General features: G+C 42.8%; 2 protein-coding genes across 4 annotated transcripts in view; one reads left to right on the plus strand and one right to left on the minus strand.

Moving 5' to 3' along the window:
* Positions 1 to 1,372: 1,372 nt before the first annotated feature.
* On the minus strand, positions 1,373 to 5,972 carry LOC137913798 (myosin light chain 1, skeletal muscle isoform). Of its 3 annotated transcripts, none has more exons than XM_068757435.1 (6): positions 5,788 to 5,972; positions 5,017 to 5,044; positions 3,517 to 3,660; positions 2,504 to 2,677; positions 2,335 to 2,412; positions 1,373 to 1,894 (listed from the first exon to the last, which is right to left on the minus strand). In XM_068757435.1, exons 1-6 carry the CDS (start codon positions 5,875 to 5,877, stop codon positions 1,866 to 1,868), a joined length of 543 nt encoding a protein of 180 aa, XP_068613536.1. In that variant the 5' UTR covers positions 5,878 to 5,972; the 3' UTR covers positions 1,373 to 1,865. The 3 variants fall into 3 exon arrangements, with proteins under 3 accessions (XP_068613536.1, XP_068613535.1, XP_068613534.1); XM_068757434.1 differs by having other exon boundaries at positions 5,779 to 5,972; XM_068757433.1 differs by having other exon boundaries at positions 5,755 to 5,972.
* A 7,303-nt stretch (positions 5,973 to 13,275) lies between these two features.
* Positions 13,276 to 22,742, plus strand: part of LOC137913796 (carbamoyl-phosphate synthase [ammonia], mitochondrial-like) — a 32,638-nt gene continuing 23,171 nt past the window's right edge. Inside the window, 16 exon segments of the mRNA XM_068757431.1 lie at positions 13,276 to 13,395; positions 14,630 to 14,739; positions 15,558 to 15,702; positions 15,827 to 15,916; positions 16,009 to 16,065; positions 16,182 to 16,274; positions 16,428 to 16,517; positions 17,206 to 17,334; positions 17,468 to 17,571; positions 18,025 to 18,166; positions 18,370 to 18,447; positions 19,821 to 19,919; positions 20,090 to 20,185; positions 21,544 to 21,733; positions 21,900 to 22,057; positions 22,201 to 22,329. Coding sequence (XP_068613532.1) covers positions 13,276 to 13,395; positions 14,630 to 14,739; positions 15,558 to 15,702; positions 15,827 to 15,916; positions 16,009 to 16,065; positions 16,182 to 16,274; positions 16,428 to 16,517; positions 17,206 to 17,334; positions 17,468 to 17,571; positions 18,025 to 18,166; positions 18,370 to 18,447; positions 19,821 to 19,919; positions 20,090 to 20,185; positions 21,544 to 21,733; positions 21,900 to 22,057; positions 22,201 to 22,329 — 1,830 coding nt within the window.

Raw genomic sequence — 22,742 nt, forward strand, 5'->3', positions numbered from 1 at the left:
CCATGCAGCACGTGTCGTTGTCACTCAGTAAACATGCATGGACGCCAAACCCCCTAACACGCCAAGCATCCTTACTGCAAGTCACTCTTGTCATTTAATATATCAAATATTTAACAAATATATATATATATAGACACATGTACAAGAAGGTTTTTTTTCTTCATCTTTAAGTCCTAAAAACATGAAACTACAATATGGCTATAAAAATATACCTGTAAAATTGCAAGAACTAGGCCATATTAGGACAAGCATGTTATTGATTCTAACTTTAAAAGAGGCTATTTTGTAATCTAAAAATGATTTTACTATTTCGTCATTTATTGGATTAAGATCAGACAAGTTCATGCTTTGTAGTTGCTTGCAGTGTAATGCTTGGTGACAATGGCAGACAGCTGAATGGGTGTTGCTAAGGAACGCAACTCAGTCCTGCTCAGTGGCTGAATGCAGACGCCTGTCTATCCATCAGAACAACACTAAACCTATTCCGTGGGTTACCGCTGCAGATATCAAGCCCACCTGAAGGGACGGATCAGAGGTTTCCTCTTCTCACTGGCTGATGTTAGACTCACTGGGACCACAACTATAACTGGAGATTTAGCAGAACGATGCATCTACTCTGAAATCTGTCCGTGTGTGCGTTTGGTGCAAGATCCCATGCCGTTTTGCAACGTACGCTACTGTATCTGGATGTTTTGTTGCAATAAGCAGGAGAGGAAAAATGGAAAAAAAGAGGAAGATATTTTTTGAAAAATCCATTCACAAGACAATTCATGAGGGAAAATAAAACTACAGAGGAAACTCATATCCTGTTACATCTGTTAGGAAAAAAAAAAAAAACGTGTTTGAGTGCTTAGTTTCTTTTACCAGATACCATTTGTGGTATATCCTGCCTATTTAGTGCCCTTACCTGCAACTGTTTGTTTGCTTCTGTGTTTTATCTGCATAGCCCCCATCTCCGTGTGCCCCCTTCCCACCTCCAGCTCCACCCTACAAGCAGCTGTAAATGTATTTAAAAAGTCAAGTAAATGTACGCAGTTTTTCTCTTGTTGATATGACACAATTACAATTATTAATGACAATAAAAATGGACAAAATTACACTGGAGTACTGTCCTCTGTGTAGATTAGAAGTACACGTCATGTCCAGGGGCCAGGCTTCTCTAAATCTGCTGGATGATAGCTTTTTATTTTTTGCTTAACGTTAGATGAGACATACAGAAAATGTGATGCTACCGCTAACCGATGACTAGCATAGCTTGGTATGCTTGGTTTCTAACAGAATTTTTTTTTTTAAGTATTTAATATAATTCCGATGGAATTAAGTATACAAAAGCATTGCCATCAAGGAAAGAGTCAAAAATCTGGAACTATAATGGGAGTTTGTGAAAAGTTTATTGTGAAATGGCAGAGGACACAATAAGTTAAGACCTACGGATGGGTTGGCCAAGGAGTGGATTCATTTTGTTTTCCAGTCATTTCACTGTGTGGATCGAGATTTAGCCAGACAGTACGGTGACAAGAGGAGACGGTCATCAGCGTCTTTGTCATCCCATGTTCCCCTCCATCACTGCTCCACTGATGATTTAAAAAATCTTAATGAGACAGGGAACTTGTTTGATGATGAAGAAAGAAAAACCTCAATGGAAATCAGAAAGACTCCACGAAGAGCAGGAGGAGAGAGGGGGGGGGGGGAGCACCAGTTGGAAAAAAAAAATTGTAAAATAAAATAAAAGGGTTCAGGAAATGACATCTCATAGTCCTTTGTTCCCGCCTGCTTCCTCAGGTGGAACAGGAAACAGCGAGTGGATGTCGTGACACCATGGGGTCTGCACGTATACGACGCTCACCTCCGCTGTGGCAGGGTCCTTAAACAGACATGATGTGCTTGACAAAGGCTGTGAACAGCACACACAGAGGACATAAGAGAGGAGGGATGAGACGATCGGTCAAAAGAAAATGCACTGTTAGAAATCAGGTAACACAGTTGAAATGAAAAAGGTGTTTGTGTAATAAAAAGGTGTTTGTGTAATAATATCCATTATTAGAGTGTGCATTAGTTATATTTTTATACAGGGACAGTGTACAATTAACATTAACCACTAAGAAGGGAATAACAAGAATGCTAATTTCCACCTGTAGTCCCTGACCTATGAACAATTTAGAATCTCCAATTCACCTGCGTTGCATGTTTTTTTGGTGGTGGAAGGAAGCTGGAAAACCCCGGAGAGAGCCCACACAGACACTGGGAGAACATTCACACTCCTCACAGAAAGGCCCCAATCCCTCAGTTGAATATTTTATAAATGGATAATAAGCATTGTAACAAGTGGCTCACCCTCATAGTTGACACAGCCGTTCTCATCCTCCTGTCCTGCCATCAGAGAATCGATCTCGACCTCAGTCATCTTCTCTCCTGCAGGGGGCAGCAGAGGAGAGCCAATGTCATTCACACATAGTAATACACTGACCAATAAAACACCCTCAGGCTCACTGTCCTGACTCACCCAGTGTTGAAAGAACGATACGCAGCTCAGCACCCATCACTGTGCCGTTGCCCTCCTTGTCAAAGACGCGCAGACCCTCAACGTAGTCCTCAAATCCTGCCTTATTCGGGCTGTTGATGATGGTCTGGAACATGGGCAGGAACCCCTCGAACTCTACCCGCTTGTTGGCCATGTCTGCATGATGGAAGGCAGAGAGGACAGTCGGTTCCATGCAAAGGTAATAAAGTTAGGCAGGTTTCAGATGGAAGTTTCCACATGAAGAGAATCCCAGGCCGCACATATCAAAGGATCAATAACGCAGTTTCACGGACTTCACGATGTGTCACGATGGAGTGAAAGTGTGTGACAACGCGTTAAAATGGAATACTACATGTTTCATTTGTGCAATTCCTATGTTTTAGTCTGCAGACTCCTGTCTTGACTGCAACGTGAGAAACATTTCTGGTTCTGTCAGTAAAGACTGAGCATCACAGTGTCCCTGTTGGCTTTGAGGACTGTGCAGACTGCATCGTCACCTGTCTGCACAGATCAGCTCAGAGGCAAAGCACTTAAGCTATAAATGTATGCATTTTTATGATTTTACCAAGTAATAGCTATACATTTATAATGCACACAGAGCAACAGCTGAACAGCATTTGAAGTGAATTATTAGTGCTGTACCTCATGATCGGTTTGGGTAGTACAGGTGCCATGGCTACAACTTAACTACTAGCTATAGAAAAGCAAGGAGGTTTTCAGCCACTATTTACTCATATAGATTTATGTCATTAGGATCTGCTCCATATGTTTTCCTGAAATCAGCTTAAACGTTCAAATTTAACAGAACGCGACTTTGGCTAAAACAGATGCTGGCCATTTATTTCTTTTCATGCACAGCCTCCATATCCCACACGTGCTCTAAACATGAAACTCATTCGTATCCACCTGCTGAATTACTGATTATTACATTAAGTGATAATCAATCATAATTCTAAATATTCAGTAACTGAGCAAACACTAAATGCAACTCTTACCATCAGCATTGGGGTTCCCCAGCAGTTTGGTCACCTCCTTGTTGGTGGGGTTCTGTCCCAGAGCGCGCATGATGTCAGCGATCTGGTTGTAAGCCACCTTGTTGTCGCCCACCCTGTCGAACAGACCAAAGGCCTCCTTGTAGTCTGCAGAATGGAGGGAAGAGATGATAAAAGCGCCCGAATGAAAACAATATTCATATTCTCTTTGTACTCTTCCAGATCATAATTTCATACATTCTGATAAATATTATTTGATTGATTTTAAAGAATCTGACTCTTGTAGTTTGACCACTTTGGCTCCTCTGGGAACAAAAGCAGGACGTAACATGACATAGCATGGAGGCAGTTTTGTTTATTGAATTATTGTGTTTTTTATATAGTTTCATGAATGATAATCTTTAAATCAAACAATATTCTTGGAGCTTTTAAAATTAAATAAAGTGAATGATTAAATGTTTAATAATTCAACTAATATTCTAAGCAGCTCCAGCTTCAGTCCTGTGTTTTTATATAAAGCTTTATTGTTCATCTTCTATAGAACGTGTAAAAGACATTTTCCCCCACATTTTCCCCCACTCGACTCCTGTCGAGTTCCATCACGCTTACATACTATTTCTATCCCAGCTGTCTCGCCTCTCCCGCGCTCTCTCGGCAGGGCTATGGACTCTTTTAAAAGACCACCTTGGAATTGATAAACATAGCTAAGAATATGAGCCCTGTCCTATTAAAGGCAGGACCTTCTGTGGGTGAGCCGAGTGAAAGTAGGGAATGCTGACTGTAATTTAAAAAAGCATCCAGCCAGCCGTTATGTCTGATTCAGTGCTGCCCAAACTAGGCTGATAAGGGCACAACGTACCTTCAACCACTCATTGTTCTCAGATTTGTTTATGCAATCACTGAAATAAAATGCTGAATTAAAAAAAAAAAAAAACATAAACCATTAAGCATTTTGCCCCTGATATCAATCAACAATCTGGAGGTCATATCAGGACACAGGTGATGATCTGCATTCACTCAGAGCTGAAAATCTGTCATCCAGATATTGAATGTAGTCTCATATATCAACGGTAAATATCGTTATTAATTAGTGATAAGTAATATGAATTATTATTAAGATGAAAGCAGCTACTTTGCTGAATTTTTTCTTTTACCTTCCCTGGAAAATAATTAGTTTAATTGTCTTGTGCTTGTTTGAAATGAAAGTCTCTAACTGTTCAGCACTAGATCATGTAACTAAGTTATAACACATTATTAATTTCAAAGTATTGCACTGACAACAGTTTGCAATATCAATACACTTAAATGCATGTATTTTACACATTTAACCGAGAGCTGCCCGTTGGCATTGAGGTCCTGCTCTTCAAGGTAAAACCAAAGTACTTTATAGTATCTCTTAAATAGTGATTTATTATACTGATGGCTCTTCTGATGTGCCAGAAAGCGAGCCGAGCTATGAGTTTTCATGGGCTGCATCATAGGGTCAAAATGAAGTGTATTTACCTTCAATCTGGTCTCCGCTGAACTCAATCTGGGAACAGACACAAACCAAATGTCTTATAAATAACCGCGTACATTTTCATATGACACCTAATGAATCAATAACGACAATTATTTCAGAAGCCAATCAGACACACGATTCATGTAAATCGGTCGACATTGGGAATTGTCCGTTTGCCAAAATTAGCTTCACATGGTGGAACCCGATGCCCGGAGTTCCATCTTTAGCTCCATTAACATGTCCACATTTGGTGTCGGGCTGCGTGGCCGTCACACGTCAGTCACTATTCCGTCCAATCCAGAGAGCAGGGGGGCGTGTTCTAAATTACAGTGCGCTATCCATGGTTCTACTCATCCTTCTCAGTCCCCAATTCTTGCTGAGGCATCTCTAACCTGCGCTCATAAGATCACTAATGGCTTCTAGATATTAAAATAAAAAAAAATAATAATGTGAAAGTCATAAAGTGACAATGGTGCCACCTTAAGGCAAAAGCCACAAACACTAACCACCCAACGCCAGCACCGCAATCAACCGGATGAAAAGGCTGCGGTTGCGCTGTAAATACAGCTAAAATCCAAATCCTTTTGGTGCCATGTTTTTTTTTCCCTCTTCCCAATCCCAATGAAATATAGGAAAACCAGCTCTGGGGGTTATTTCCCTCTGAGAGCCGCTAAAGTCGAGTGTATGGCAAAAGTTCAAGTCTTCCTTCCCAGCCGTCCCTCAACCCGGCGGTCATATACCTTGACGGCGGACAGGTCGACAGCGGGAGCCACTGGAGCAGGTGCCGGCTCGGGTGCGGGAGCAGGGGCCGGTGCAGGCTCGGCCTTCTTGGCAGCTGCCTTGGGGTCTTTCTTTGGTGCCATTTTAGCTGCTTTGTCCCTGAAGTTCAGACAATTCCCGGTTCGGGTGACAACACAAGGAGTGTAGCACAGAGTGGAGGGGACTCGGAGCAAGAAATCACAGCATGGGCGTATATATATGAGGCTATTTTCCCTCTTGACCTCCGTCAACAATGTTGGAGAGTGAGGATTGGATAGCGGATGGGAGGGGTGTGTGCATGTGTGTGCGCGTGTGTGTGTGAGAAAGAGGTGCGCTTTCTAAAGATGGAACCAGAGAGTATTTATGCCACATATTAATATTCAAAAATGAAAACATCGGGAACTGTGTGGAAGGTTATCCGGGGTCACACTGTCTGCTGCTCCACTTTTACGCACTGCGCTGCGCATCAATGCGCACGACCTGGACTCAAAATCCGACCCTTTTCGTTCAATCCCATTCACGTAACGGGAGAGAGAGAGAGAGCTAGTTTACGTTTGGTTGACGACGCAAACAGGAGTAGTATCTGGACTCTCTACCAGTCAGTTAGAACTCTAGAAGCCTCTTGGATGAGAGGTTTGTGCTTGAGAAGCTGTCAAAGGGTGGCTGCTTAGGAGGACAGGCGGTAGAAGTGGAGTCTTCAGCTCTAATAATGAGGATGTGTCGTGGGTAAAGCAATACCTGCATGTGTTTAAGTTGGGGCTTTGTGTTTGTCGGGTGAACACTCACGATTCCGTGGGAGGATGTGACGTAAAAGCATGGGCGAGATGAAGAGCGAGTGGAACGTTCAGCTGCCGGTGCCAGTAACCCGGACGAGGCTAAGAGTGCAAATTCTGTCTCCTTGATTCTTGTCTATATCTGTCTCTCGGTGCCAGCCTGCCCCCACCACCATGACAGGGCCTGGTGACGAAGGAACTGCATAAATTCCTCCCATCCTACAGCCACCACAACACAACCCTCAGCCCACTGCTGGCTTTCACTGACCCCCCCCCCATCCCCATGGGGACAAACCAGAGAAAGCCTCAGTCCCTCAGCTGTCATCTGGGCTCACCCCTGGCTCCCCCCAGTGCACCTTCTTTGAGTCTGTCTTCCTCTCCCTCCCTCCCCCCTTATGAAACTCTGCCCCAATCCTTGCACCTGTGCTGAAGTCCAATTCGAGCTGCACTACAGAATCCTAATGGATTCAGCAGACTGGTGGCGCTGGGCCTTTGAGATGTGATAGAGCAAGTCAGCGAAGGAAAACAAGCTCAAGTTTATTGAAGCGAGGTTGTTTTTGCAAATGAAAAGAGGAATGACTTTTGTTTGAAGGTTAATCCATTCCCGTATTTGGCGGTATTTTCAGGATTGAAGTGCTCCGAAGCCAACGTGGCTTTTTTGCCTTGCATTCCAGTAGTCAAATAAGTGTCTGGTTGTAAGCTGTAAGAACTAAATTTCTCATTTCTAGATTTCTAAACCATTTTTTGTATAATCACCATGATGTTCTCAGCATTGTAGTTGTGAAAGTCAAACAATCTAACACTTTAGGTATTCACAATTCACGTAAAGCCCCTTTGGGAAACCCATACTGGAGATGTGAGGTCAGCTTTTTTTTTTTTTTTTTTACAAAAGGTCAATGTGGGCTTTAAGTGCAGTTAAAAGACATGTGACAGGTGAGATCAAGTGGCCAGTGGTACCATCTGTCTGTGAGGGCAGATAAAAGAAATGAGAAGAGGATGTAAAATAAAATAAAAAATAAATCTCCCAAATCCAGATGATTCTGATGCTTTGCAGGTTTTATGTTTAGTGTCACCCAGCTCGTTTAGAATGATGTGAAGATCATTGTGAATCAGCGATCAAAGAAATCTCTTGCAGCTCCAGCCGATGGAACGTCTGAACAATGATCATGATGTTAGGTGACCGAACCGAGAGTCATCAAAGCCATTAAGATCCATGAACAGGTGGTCGCGGCCTAGGTGGTGTGACCACCGCTCACTTATCGAAAGGTCAGTGGGTCGAGCCCCACTACAAGCCGATGCTGCCCTCTGCTTCACTGCAGAGAACCTGAACTTCCCTGAGTGGACTTCCCAACCGGGATCAATAATGTACAGAAAAAAAAAGTTCAGTGTGTCTGAAATGGAATGCTCCTTTCTGAAGCAAACAGCTTGACAGACACTTTCCTTGGCAATGAAAGCTCACAAATTAAAGGTCACCAGAAACATTAGGGGTCGAGGAACCAAAATGCTGAAACTATCCATTCAGTAAAAAAAATGACAAATCCAACAAGATAAATTATACTGACGATTGGTTATATACTACATGACAGAAATGATCCTTTTTTGAATTGCATTTAACCCATTCAGTTAATTCATTATTTCACTAGGAATCATCTATATTCTATAAGATGGCAAGCCAGTTCACAAAACTCACAAATACTTATTCATCTATTATAAATATTCCATTCTGGATCAAAGTGGATTAGTTGCCAACCCTAAATCCAAACTGCATGGTTTGCTAAAAATAATTGTATGGCATTGCTCTGTATTTTTCCTCTATTTACAATGCCCACATAAAAGCATCTAGTGTGCATAATGTTACACTGTATGGCAAAGATCAGGCTTTCATGGATCGGTTACAGCATATCAATCAAACTCAAAGGAAGTCTTAGCATACATTACACAAGTGGCCAGCCTTCCTTCTTCAGCTTGAAACAATGCTGAACTATTATTATCCTAATGAGGGCCAAGACCATGAATGACACCTGTCACAACATCTTTGGCAATCAGGGCTTCCAGTTGGCCAAAAGAGGAGGTGCTTTGCCTGTTTTCCAATCAAGTTCTAATTTTCTTGAGGCAACAAAAGTTTTTTGGGGGGAAAAAGTCACACTGCCTTAAAATATTACCGAATTTATGAAGTAATTTGTAAGCAATCCTTTCTCACCACCTAATGATACTCGAGGTTTGATGTTAGTCGGCTTCTGTGTCCCTCGACGACTGTGTTTCAAACATGATCATGAATATAATTTTGAGCCGATGGGATAATTGGATCATTAAGGAACAGTAACAGGAAGCAACAACAGAAGTGGAGCACAAAATGGAACAAAACAAATGGGAAGCATTTAAACTAAACACTATTATTAGCTAGCTGCTCCATTTTATTTAAAGTCATTTAAATCTAATTTGCATGAACAATCTGGAGAGATATTACAGCCAAGAGAGGGACGCTACGAGCTAAAAGAACTCATGCAGGGATGAAAAATATGTTAATCAAATAAAGCTGAGACAATGGTAAACTAGGTTTATTTTTATATTTTGTGTCTGTTTAGCCTGGAGAATAGATGGATTAGAAAGTTCTCAGGGATATTCATTAGCAAAGTATTCAAGCACCTCAAAGTTTGCTTCAGGGCAGGTGCTATAACTGTCTCCTCTCAGGAATGACAGCGTTATTTAATCTCATCAGCTTCACTGTGTCTTATGCATTTGTAATATTCTCTCAAAGTCACCCTCAATTAAAATGTCTGACACAGCTTCTTACAAAAGACGGAATCTGTGAGACAGAAATGATGGACGTGCTGATTTGAAGATACGGGGCCCCATCCCAACCTTGGAGCCGTCATGATATAAGCATGATTAATGAAAGGTGGAGAACCTGAGCTTGATAAAATAAAATCACGTGATGAGTGCAGTGTGCTGTGAGATTCCAAAGATCGGTCCCTGACGTTCTGCTTCTGTGGGCAGTTGAAGCGTTGAGAGCTGTAAACTTAATGGTACAGAGCACCGATTAACTTCCACAAAGCGTGCAGCAAAGGTCACCCAGCCCTCTGTGATGACTGGAGAGGAGATTCTGGGATTCTGATTCTGGCTGCCCCTGTTCAACCCCTGCACCCCCCCCCCCCCCCACACTCCTTCTTTTCAAACCCTGTTTCCTTCCCTGCCCTCCAACCATGCCAAAAGGAATGAGGCTGTAACTGAGCCTGGGGGCACAGATGGATCCTATTTATAGTCCCTACAGAGAGGTGTGAAGTTTCTTGGGATTTCCAAGAGCAGTGGCCGTGCCTCCTTAAGGGGGCTGATGCAGCCTCTGCGGCCTGCGTGCTCTTTTTGCCCTCGTGTGCTCTCTCAAAATCCTTCAACTCACCATACAAAAATTAGATGGTGTCAGGCAAAACAAAGCCACTTGCTGCCCTTTTTTATTTTTTTACAGGAAACACAGTCACTACGAACGAGGCCTGAAGGCAGGGTCTTCTTCTTTCTCTCCAGCTGATCACTTTGCTTTATTGAACACTCCGGAGGGAGGCTGAAGCTCCATGGGCCTTTTTTTTTTTTTGAGTGGTGTCAATAAAGTACATTCCAACACCATTGCATCATTTATATACTTTTTTAATTCAACACTATTGAATTAATATTATTGATGGATCACGTCTGGCTGTTTCAACTCAGATAATTCTACTCTACTAGTACTACTGCTGCTACTATTACTACTACTACTACTACTAAAACTATCAGTACTCTTAACACTACAACACTGCTGCCAGTATCAGTGAGGAAAATGTCAGGAGATACATTTACTCAAGTGATATAATTGGGATAAACTGATGTACTTGAGTATTTCAATCTTGTGCAACCAGTACCGGTACTTATATTCTGCTAAATCGCTGAGGCAAAAATGCTTTACTTTATAGATAATTTCCATTTCCTCCCTTCCCATGCGTTTCCCGATCTGTTGATTTGAATTATTTGCTAAAACATGAAAGAAGTTGAGTTCCTTAGTCTGCAACGCTCACAGTTTCCTTTCATTACACTATCTAGACCTGCAATCTGGCTCTTATCTTCTTCATGGTTGTAAGATTGTGATTCCTGTGAATTATTTGTATTGCAAGAAATATGCAGCACAAATAACTTGCTCCTGCCAAAGAATAGAACAATATAATGTAATATCTGTAAACTAGTGTAGCAATATCTAAATATGTGCTAAAACAAACCTAATAAATCCTTAAAACAACCTGAAGTCATTTGCGATGAGACTGCTTTTAGAAACCTGGCAAAGAGAACAGTGACGGAGTACGCCTGTCTATTCATGTCCTCTCTTAAACTTGGTCACCATCTGAAACCGCAGACAATGTGGGGTCCCTCACCGAGGACAGACACTGGAGTCCATTAAGAGGCAACCCAGCCAATAAGTGGAGGGATTTAGAAGGAGCTAATCACAGCACTCCCCGTTATAAAGCTCCATACAGTACATTGCACTGGCTTCTCGCGTTCTACCAATCATCCCTGAGCAATTTTCCATTGTAAGTGATTCTGTCGTTGTTGGCAAGAAGTAGCTGGAGTTGTATATGAGGATTGAATATGAGAGGCAGAAAAGAGGAATCAATGGTGAAATTTGAATTTAAAATTAGAATTAAAAACTTCCCAATAGGTTGATAACAGGGACCTTTGGGAAGAATTCATCTGGCACGAGGCCTGGGTGGATAGTAGCACAATAATGTCAGAAACAGTGAATCAATTCGAATCAACAATCACTTAATTTTCTAAAAAAATACTAATAATACATACAATTGTATTTGAATATTATCATGCAGTTCTAGAGGTTTACAATGCATGTATACGTTGAGCTTTCAAATTAAGCCTTTGTGATCGCAGTAGCAGTTTCTACTGTGTCACTAGCTTAGGGCTCTGCTGCATGAGTTCTCTCCTCAAATTTAACCTCTGAATTAATACTTGGTTTACTCAACATACTGCATGTGACCCCCCTTTGTTTGTGTGGATTCTCTTTGGTTTCCACCAACAATCCAAAAACATGCATTTGGCCGATTGGTGACTCTAAAATGCCAGTCGGTGTGGATGTCAGCATGAATGGCTGCTTCTGTCCGTGTGCCAGCCCTACGATGAAGCGGCCACGGCTGCCTCAGTCCCAACGTCTGCTGGGATAGGCTGTGGCTGCCCCGTGACCCTGTGGTGAACGACTGTAGTAAGTGAATGAATGGTCGGCGGTGGCCTCCAATATTGAAGATTATTATCTTGCAGACAAATGATCTGGAAAAGTGGGGCAGAAAAAATAAGAAAAATAATGTCATAAGCAGCACTGTTGATCTAATAATAGCAAACGCTGCCATCTGAGAAGCAGCCCAGAGAAGAATCATCACAATCATAATTAGCCTTTCCAGACTTTATTGCTCCCCCACTTTTTTTCTGGCAAACTTTACAAATCAGAGCATATTAAAAGACAAAGAATCTCATACACTGCAAAAATACATGCATCCATACACGCTGCCAGCAAAATGGCATGAGAGGCCTCGAAGCCGAAGCCAAGGTTATTACAGCTTAAGCATATAGAGCTGCACTGTCACCTACGCGTCATGTGTGACAATACAGCACAAAGTACGGATGCAGAAATCTCCCTGAAACGATCTACCAAATGTCACCACTGGATGGCAGCAGTGATCCACAGCCGCACCGCCCGGGCTGGGCCGCGATCTGGTGTCAGGAAAGCGTTTTGGTTCAGACAGCCCAACATAGAATCCCGGTACGTCACTTTGAATTGAACGGTAAATATATGTACATTTAAAGTATGTGTACATGCAGATGTAAAGAAAATCGATCTATTTGACAACATGAGGCGCGTCATATTTGAATTCTGGAAAGACAACCGACATCACAGCTTTCAAAAGTGACAAAAAAAATAAAAAAAACAAAAAGCGCGTGGTGGATTGTTCCCGTGCGCTCACACATTGCCTGCTCTCTTTACACCGGTCCCGTTACTCACACACCAGCAGAGTGGCAGCCCGGCAGCCGTCTCCTCTCCACAGAGGCGCAGTCTTGCAGTGATCAGCAAATACACGCAGGCCGATCCTAATCCCACCAGCAAGCCTTTCCACGGCCAGTTGTGCCCTTTTCCAAGCAACTACTTTCAGAGAAAAGCCTTAACTGCGTGCTCTTTCACTTCTTTTTGTGTGTGTGTGGATAATTAACTCAGATTTTCCTCGTGTGACATTTCAAACGCTGTCACGTCACTTCTAACGTGGCAACGTGTCATTTCTAAAACAGATTTAAAATATATAATAAACGGTTTAGGAACATGAGAGTGAGACCATTTTATTCCCGGCGGCTCCAAATTATTCTAGATACACAGAGAATACCATAACAATCAGGTAGAATACCACATGAATAAAGTATTAGTTGATATTCTGGTGAGTAAATAATGGGTAGTTATATTTATTTGGATTTCAGCACCAGTTTTATCTGACTCTCATTAGTGTCATCTTGATATTTGACTAGAAATAGGCGTTTTCCTGATAAACCAATCGGAGCGTCGTCCGCTTCCACCGCGGAGAAAAACAACGCCCGCTTACCAGTCCCGACCCAGGTTGGGGGGGTGGCAGACCCAAATCACTCATTCATCAAGTTTACTTTACGCGGAGTTGGCGTCACTTCTCGTGCGCGTTTGTCCCGCGTAAAACTCAGAATAACATGCTGCTGTTCACTAACAGTGTCGTTCAGAGGCTCAGACGAGTGTGCGTCGTCAGCAGGAAAGTGGGAAACACGTCAGCCTGGCTGAGAAGGCGCACAGCTCAATATGTGACCGTTAAGGTAAGAAGAACTGAATGGGAAGGAGCTGCGTGGGAAAGCCTGACAGATGCCCCCCCCCTGTAATCCAAACAATTTTAGATGTTCATGCAGGGATGTATAAACATGCAAAAAAAAAAAAAAAATGTTTGGGGCGTAATTGAAACGCGCACAGCGGCTCGGAAACGCGGTGTGTCGGGAGCGTGCGTGAGAAGAACTTTATTTAAGATCGGTTCAGATAGTTCGATATGCGTGATTGAATTGTTCCTTCCTGACGCGTTCTCGTGGCTCAGCATTGCAGCAGATGGGGCAGAACTTTTTAAGGCAGTTTGGAACGGTGCAAGAAACAAAGTATTAGATGAAGGAATATTCATTTTGGACTTGATTTAAGTATTATTTGTTTATGTATTTATTTTCTTAATTGATACACAAACGACAAAAGAAAAACTGGACTCGTGTTTCATGCGTTCATCAGCGACGAAGTTGCATCATGTTTGAAATCTGTTGGACTTTCTCTTTTTTTCGCTTTAGCAGCAGCAAATGGACCACGTGGGCAGCATCTCTGTTCCCTTTTTGCTCGTTTGTGACTGAAACAATTTATCTTCGGGACAATGTGAGCGGCAAGCACAGAAGAATCTATTTCTAATTCTGATTTGGATCACGTGTTTTTTTTTTTTTTTTTTTTTTTAAAGGAATCAAGGAATTTTATTGTCATTCCAACATTTGCACTCTAGTCCCAGTTAAGCATATAAAATAGACAGAATCATTCAGGCAATGGACAATATTATTTCTTTATACTGTATGCGTCAGTGTTTAGCTTGTTGCAATAGCAAACAATGCTGCTCAGCACTTCATTGATTGATATAGCAAAGCACACACACACACAATAGAGAGATGGCTGAGTGAATAAGAATTCATACCTCAGCCAGACGTGTAAGGGAGATAATGTGCTGCCCACCGGCTGGAGGTCGTGGCGGGTCATCGACCTTCATATTCAGATACTTTTACACACACAGAGAACAGAAGAGAGTCGTTTTGCTCAGCATTCATATCACAATCCACACTGGTCCATAGTCCCAGCATGAAGTTCCAGAGGCTCACTGTTTGCCACCGCTCTTGAATTCGGTCTACAACACATTTATTTCAAAAGGTTTGCTTTTGGTGTGTCCAAGCCTGCATCCTAAAAAAAAAAAAGGAATAGGTTATTATTTGGGAGAGATTTTTACTCATCATATGCCTGCTTTATTTGAACTCCCAGGCCCAGACAGCCCACCTGGTCTTGGAGGATGGCACCAGGATGAAAGGCTTCTCCTTTGGGCACAAAGCCTCTGTAGCTGGAGAGCTAGTCTTCAATACTGGCCTGGTGGGGTAAGAAGACGTCATGCTGGCATGAGGAGTAGAACTATATCATATTTTAGATAAAATAGTGCACTTGAACAAACACGGATCAGCTGTTGGTATGCCAGATGCTAAAATTTAAACCGATTGCAATTTCCTGCCCGATCACCAATCTTTAAAAAGTCCTGACCTGCCGATTCTGATTTTTTTAATAACTGACCGCATACACCCCCCCCTCAATATTTCATTCAATCTTATTTTATTGAAAACCAAACAAAACGTGTGCAACAGGTTACACTTTAAAAAACTGTTTTGAGCCTTTCACCAAAAATAAAGTGCGCAGCAGTATTTTGCTTTTACAAATACATTTCTTTCTTGTAGTGCAAAAAATATATAAAAGAAAAAAATGCCCAAATGCAGCAGCTTTGTGACTATTTCTATATAAAATTGTCAATCTAAAAATAACTTGCAACAGCTTACAGGACAAAAAGCTCCTAAAAGGCAAACATTCTTTGTAACGTGTTCATAAGTCAACGGGTAATAAGAATTAACAAGGCACAGGTCGTTGTTCTCAGACTTATTGCAGTCACTTGTTTTGGGGGTGGAGAGATAGGCTAGGGCAAGTAGAGCAAGATCTCATGGCAGAGCAGAAGGGGACAGTGGCTGACTTTCAGACCTTTGCAGAGGTAGATGAGATCGGTTTCGGCCAAATCCCACCCCAAATGAAGGAAATCAGCGCCGATCAATCAGTGCTTGTTTAGTTTTAATCATTACAATCTTAGTACCTAACTATTAAGTGCCTCATCATAATATCCGGACACGTCTGAGCTGCTTGCACTCTGCTACAGGTATCCAGAGTCCCTGACAGACCCCAGCTACAGAGGCCAGATCCTAAGCCTGACCTACCCTATAGTAGGAAACTATGGCGTCCCCAACACCGAGGAGCTGGATGAGCTGGGTCTGAGAAAATATGTGGAGTCGGCTCGCATCCAGGTAGGAACATACTGTGCCCACGCTAGTTGTTGCTACCAAATATTTGAATTGTTTTTTCCCCCCCTGAAATTTTTAGAAAGTAAACATTGAATCGGATAATCAATCTGCGGCTGGATATTTCCAGGTATCTGGTCTTCTGGTCCAAGATTACAGCCATGAGTACAGCCACTGGAACGCAGTCAAGTCTTTGGGACAATGGCTACAAGAAGAGAAGGTTGGGAAACAGCTGGTTTAATGGAAACGTCTTCTCAAGTCAGGACTACTGCTGGTAAATGTATAAATGTGGACCTTCCACCTTCTTTAAAGGTTCCTGCGCTGTTTGGAATCGACACAAGAATGCTGACCAAGATCATCAGAGACAGGGTAGTGGAATACAGAAGCCTGAAATGCTGCACTCAGCTGCTAGATCTCTTTCATTGTGGCGTTCTGAAGGAGGTCATGTTATTGCCCGTGTCCTCTTACCTGTGATTTCTCTTCAGGGTACAGTTTTGGGAAAGATTGAATTTAGTGGGCAGCCTGTGGAGATATCTGACCCCAACAAGAGAAACCTGGTTGCAGAGGTCTCAACAAAGGTAACGACTGCAAACTGTTATTATTGTTCCTCCCGTTGCGTCAGGTAGACGAAGTACAAAAGACAAACTCAAGATCAGATTGTTTTTTCCTTTTTGTTAACATTGTTGACGCGTGCTGACCTGTCTTTGCTGTGCCTCTCCCACCCACTGCAGGAAATTAAGGTCTTTGGAAAAGGAAAGCCATTGAAAGTGGTGGCTGTCGATTGTGGTATTAAACACAATATAATTCGCCTGCTGGTTAAGGTGAGAATGGATGCCGGGGAATTTGTTTAATTACCCTCGCCGAAGGGGAGGCGAGGGTAATGCAATTGGGTGCGTTTGTTTGTCTGTCTGTTTGTTTGTTTGTCTGTCTGTCCGAGCGCATAACTCAAAAACTAGTAACCCAATCGACTTGAAATTTTTTACACAAGCAAGGTTCTGTCCGTGGCTCGGTCCTCCCCGAGAATGGCGTTGATCCGGATCTGACTCCAGATTCTAGAATTATTTTTACATCTGGAATTGTGCCTGTGCTGTAAACTGCCACTTTAAGAGGGAGGGACACGAATGGCATGATGGGAAAAAGAGTCCAGAAGATGGCTTGTAGTACATTCCGGAGCAGCAAGCTAGAGCAGGTTTGGCCCCTCTGATCCGGAAGCCCTGTTTACTGTCTCACAAGATCGAATAGTCTTTTGGAGGCGAGGGTCTGCAATCTCTGATTGTCTTTCTAGTTCTCACCGCATCATGTACTTAAAAAGGATGTCTAATGTCTAAAAGCTCAACACGTGCCACAAATGGAAGAAATAACATGAAATGTTTTGTATAATAATCATATTATCTTGTAAGGGGTTTCAGCAGCCGGTCAGCAGAAGAAGCTTCTGTTCGTCCTTTGTTTGTGTCGTCTTGCTGTCGCTGAAAATAACATGCTTCATGTGTCCCCCCCCTCCCTGCGCAGAGGGGCGCTGAGGTCCACCTTGTACCCTGGAACCAGGACTTGCGTAGTTTAGAATATGACGGCCTGTTCATTTCCAATGGACCAGGAAATCCAGCTCTGGCTGAGACACTCATCAAAAATGTTCGAAAGGTTGGTGCAGTTTGAAGCCGTTACTTAAAGATTCGGGAGATTTCAAGAATAAAAAATAAATAAAAAAAGGAGGATTGGACATGACGCTCAGCGTGCCTTTAGTTACTTTAGCTGTATTTCTTTTCCTGTCAAGGTGCTGGAGGAGCGTCCTCAGCCCGTATTTGGGATCTGTATGGGCAACCAGATCACTGCTTTAGCTGCAGGAGCGAAGTCATATAAGCTCCCCATGGGCAACAGGTGAGCGCGATTAAAGCTAATTAGCTCACAATATGTATGCTCTTCAAACACTCATATTTAAAGGGGGGGGGGGGTCTGCAGTAAACAATCTGTTTTGAAATTCAGCCAGAGTACATTTTCTTCTTTAAAAACAATCTGCAAAGGCAAATGTATAAATGCAGTATTGCTTCCACTCATGTTATCTGGTGTTTTCTTCATTATCTATCAATATCTTGGTGTATTGCATCATATCCAGGTGTGTTGTCGCTCACACGTCCTCTTTTAATGTGCATGGACGCCGCTACTTTGAACATGCTACTTTTAGAAAGGACTCCATAATGCTCCGCGAGGTCTTAAAGTCCACGGGGAACCTTGAACGCGAGCTCTACATAAACTCTGTTGCACTCACAAATCATTTATAAATGGCTTCAGAGATTGAGTGACACAATAAATACAGTGCTTTATGTTCCCCAGAGGCCAGAACCAGCCCGTGATCAATTTAATGACTGACCAGGCCTTCATTACAGCACAGAACCATGGCTACGGCATTGACAGCGAGTCTCTGCCCCCGGGATGGAGCCCACTTTTCATCAATGCTAATGACGGCACCAACGAGGTAGATTTCGCTCCGTGTGAAATAATTCATGCTGTGATATTTCTGTTCCGGACTCTGAATGCGCTACAGTGCATAACAGACCTTAAATTGCAGAATAATATTTGACAAAACTAGACTTGCGTGCTTCTGAAATGCTAAGAAATAAAATGCACGATACTGTCAGATTTGTTTGTCTCATTATAGCAAATCTGCATGTTCTCCAGGGCATCGTGCACAAAACGAAGCCTGTGTTCACGGCCCAGTTCCACCCGGAAGCTAAAGGCGGTCCCACTGACACAGAGGTAATTACGGACTTTTCTAAACAAACTACCTTATTGTTCCTTCATTACTTAATTTAGGCATTTGTTACCAGGCCACACAGAAAGAGTTGTATTGATCATTTTATTTTATCATTCAGACAGACGGGTGTTTTATTTTGAAAAACATCCAGATTTTCTCCGTGTGAATCCTGACAAGCCTGAAAAAACTAACCCCCCCCCCTTAACTAATGAAAATGAGTGAAAAAACAAGCATCTTCTTTTATGTACCAACAAGATAAAGCTGCTTTTAACAGACAAACCAGGAGCCAAACTTAGAATGTGGGCTTATCAACATGTTAGTCATTCACCAAGTCTGCTCTGCATTATAGGCAGTGACAAGCCTCACGAACTGCTTCGACACAGAGATCAAGAACCCCGGATTAAAAGACAACAACTTTGAATTTAAAAAAAAAAAAAAAAAAACTTGAACATGGACAGATGCAGTTGCTGCGGCCACAACTGCAGCAACTGTGCAGGAGTAGATATTGATGTAATAATAGTTTAATGATTATTACAAGTGCTTAATATAAGGTTTAGGGGTTACATTTAAATTCCTCTTTTTTTATTTAGTTACCCGCCGGTCTGGCATGAAACTGGTCCGTGAGAGGAAACCGGTTGGGGACCGCTGCCCTATAGCCAATCATTAAATTACTTAACAGTGCATTAAGAGTTCCAGTTGCAATTTCACAAGCCTAGTTCGATCATGTGTTTGTAGTTTTACACACAGAATTGATTTCAATTTGTTATCATCCATTGAGCATGGTGGCGCAGCGGGTGGCGCTGTCGCCTCAAAGCAAGAAGGTTCCTGATTTTGTTCCCATCTGGGCAGAGTTTGCATGTTCTCCCTGTGTTTGTGTGGGTGTTCTCCAGGATCTCTGGTTTCCTCCCACCTCCAAAGACATGCAACTTAGGTGAATTGGTCACTCCAAATTGTCCGTATGTATGCTCCCGTACATGTTCACACTGTCGTGTCCTTGGATAAAGCGGCGAAGGGCAAGACGATTACGATCGTCTTGTCTTCGATAAGATGAATGAATGAAATATGCGTTCTTTCTTAGATATCAAATGTTCCTCAGATTTTAACGCCGATGCAACAGTTGTCGTAACAAAGAATTGCCTTCTGTAAATGTTGACTAAAAACAAGATGCAATAAGCATTCATGGTTTTACTCACGTAAGCACAAGGGGCCCAAAGCATCGGTGAGATTGGTGAAATTTGTTCCACAATAAAAGCCTCGTACCCGTAGGCAGAGCTTGGCTTTCATATCAACCGCCAGTGTGGTTCAGTAAACGTGAGCTCCATGCTGAGTGTGAAGGGGTCAGGAAATGTGCCGCTTCCTGTCTTCCTTTCTATAGTTCCTCTTTGATGCCTTCATATCGCTAATGAAGAAAGGAAAGGATGCAAACATAGCGTCGATCATGCCGAAGAAACTCTCCATCCCTCCCAGAGTCCAGGTAAAGAGTGTCGGACCAGACTGCCCATTCTAGAGTATATACAAGTGGGAATAATTTCTTTAGTATAGTTGAAATTATTTGTCTTAAATAATTGCACAGCAGATCGACCGTCACAATAATTCATAGATCCCTGTTTTAATGGTTGTTTCCCATCCGTCGCGTAAATGTAGGTGTCAAAGGTGCTCGTACTTGGATCTGGAGGTCTGTCCATCGGCCAGGCAGGAGAGTTTGACTATTCTGGATCTCAGGCCATCAAGGCCATGAAGGTAAGTCGGAAACGAGCGGCTCCTCAGATCAATAGCTCTGTTGGGACTTCTGAACATTCTTTCGTCAGTCTGCTCGTGTAACAGCTTCTTAGAAATAATCACTGATTGTATAATTTGCTTCTAAATTTACTTGCTGCTAACTGGAATGCTCAATTTTTATATTTTAATTACCACAGTTTTTATAACTGATTGCTAACGGGCCCACGCGATCATCATCTTCATCTTACCGCAGGATCCATATTTCCCACTCTGTCACTACAGTAAATATATCTCAAATATGATTTCTTTTTTTACTTACCGTATTTTTCGGATTATAAGTCGCAGTTTTTTTCATAGTTTGGTCGGGGGTGCGACTTATAAATCGGAGCGACTTATATATCCTTTTTTTTATTACCGTACCCATATCCGCAGCAGGTCTCCAAGGTGAACAGCCTCTGGCATGTTACAGATGTGGGAAGTCGGCAAATCAGATCCGTAACTTCGGGATAAGGATTGGCTCTAAGGGCTGGGTCGGTCGGGCTGGGGTGCGAAGCGGGGCCGGGCTCGAGCCGCGGCTGGGGGAGCAGTCGCCCCGTCGCCCTCCCCTCCCCGCCCGCTGGAGGCCGCGCGGCGCGCGCGCCCGCCTGGCGGGGTTTCCCCGTCCCCTTGCCCCCGTGCCCCTCATCCTCCGTCCGCGCGAGCGCGGTGCGGCGCCTTCGCCGGCGAGATGACATGTATGTTGTTTGGTGTGGGATTTTATCAAATACATTTTCCCCAAAAATGCGACTTATCCTCCAGTGCGACCTATATATGTTTTTTTCTTCTTAATTATGCATTTTTTGGCTGGTGCGACCTATAATCCGGAGCGACGTATAATCCAAAAAATACGGTACTTTAACAGGGGACCTTGTAACTGTAATTAGTGTAAAAACGAAGAAGATGCCGACTGTCATTCCACCCCAAAAATATATATTCATACTATGACATGCTCTGTTGCCTTCTTTTAGACACATACCAAATCTTTGTCAAATATTAACAAATGGCAGACATAAAGCACAAATCTAGTAAATCCTGTTCATGATGATAACTTTGCATTTTGTTGTCTATAATCATGTTTAAATGAATAAAAAAAAATCTATATGTCTTTCATATAAATATTTTATTTAGCTTCTCCTTTGTTTTAGTGTTTGAGCATTTTACAAACCTAAATGCCTCATTTTGGGCCCTTGGTATTAAGCAACGCTGATGGACTAGACTGATTGCTGGTTGTTGTCCTTTTTAATGAATTTGCTGGCAGTAAATGCTTTCCTCTTCGTCTGCAGACTTGAACATGTGTGTGTAACTGTGTGACGCTAACTCTGTCTGCATGCGGAACGTAGGAGGAGAACCTGAAGACAGTCCTCATGAACCCAAACATCGCCTCGGTTCAGACCAATGAGGTGGGCACCAAGCAAGCGGACTCTGTCTACTTCCTGCCCGTCACACCAGACTTCGTCACTGATGTAATCAAGACTGAGCATCCAGACGGCATCCTGCTGTCCATGGGTGGACAGACTGCGCTCAACTGCGGTGAGCACATCTGTAAAAGTAACATTTTACCGTTTCTGTGTGTTTACCCGTGGATTAAGTTGGAGGAGGGGGAATGGGGGTGGGGGGGGGGGCTGTTAATGACTTTGGGTATTGCTTGTACAGCTAAACATGCGTTTATGTGGATTTTCTTTTTTTTGGTGGTCAGGGGTCGAATTATTCCAGCGTGGCATCTTGGAGAAATATGGGGTGAAGGTCCTGGGGACCCCAGTGGAGTCCATCATGGCCACTGAGGACAGACAGATTTTTGCAGACAAACTGACAGAGATCAATGAAAAGATTGCGCCGAGTTTTGCTGTGAAGTCGGCAAGTATCTGATCATAAGGGGGACCCTTATCTTTTAAAAACCGTGTGAGACAAATTATGCATATATTCTGCGTATACATGTAGTATAGTAGTTTTAATGTCCTAACAGTCCTTGTGGGGAAATGTTTAAATGCTTTCTTTAGGTATCTGAAGCCGTGAACGCAGCAGAGCAAATCGGCTACCCGGTGATGCTCCGATCGGCCTACGCTCTGGGAGGTCTGGGCTCTGGCCTTTGTGCAAACCGAGCCAAGTTGGAAGATACTGCCCACAAGGTCAGAATTTAGTGTAGGCATTGTTACAGAGGGAATTGTTATACTCTTTTGATTGATCAAATGAGCTTTTGGCACATTTCACATACACTTCATTTGATGAATTTTTGTAGCTTTTTTTCCTTCCCTTTATTTTTAGACGTTTAACCTGAATAACGATGAAAGCGTCTAGATAGAGTTTTTTAGTTTTAAAGGAGGTAGCTTGTGTTTATGAGGCAACATTTTTTTTTTTTTTTGTCACAATGTGCTACCAGTGCTTTGCACCTCTTTAAAATCAGTACACATGCATGAAGTGGGAGTTCCATCTATCCAACTTGTACCACATATCTGGGGCCAGGTTGCAGAGGCAACAGTCTGAGCAGCACTCGGCAAAGGTTCCCGGACCGCATACTTCCGAACTCCCCCACCATGATAAA

This window comes from Brachionichthys hirsutus, unplaced genomic scaffold (genome assembly GCF_040956055.1).
Source record: "Brachionichthys hirsutus isolate HB-005 unplaced genomic scaffold, CSIRO-AGI_Bhir_v1 contig_909, whole genome shotgun sequence".
Lineage (NCBI taxonomy): Eukaryota > Metazoa > Chordata > Actinopteri > Lophiiformes > Brachionichthyidae > Brachionichthys > Brachionichthys hirsutus.

Coding starts and splice junctions, on each gene's coding strand:
- LOC137913798 (XM_068757433.1), bottom strand. CDS start 5,877: ATGGCACCAAAGAAAGACCCCAAGGCAGCTGCCAAGAAGGCCGAGCCT. Junction 5,045..5,754: donor TCGACCTGTCCGCCGTCAAG/GTATATGACCGC, acceptor GTCTGTTCCCAG/ATTGAGTTCAGCGGAGACCA. Junction 2,413..2,503: donor TATCGTTCTTTCAACACTGG/GTGAGTCAGGAC, acceptor TGCCCCCTGCAG/GAGAGAAGATGACTGAGGTC.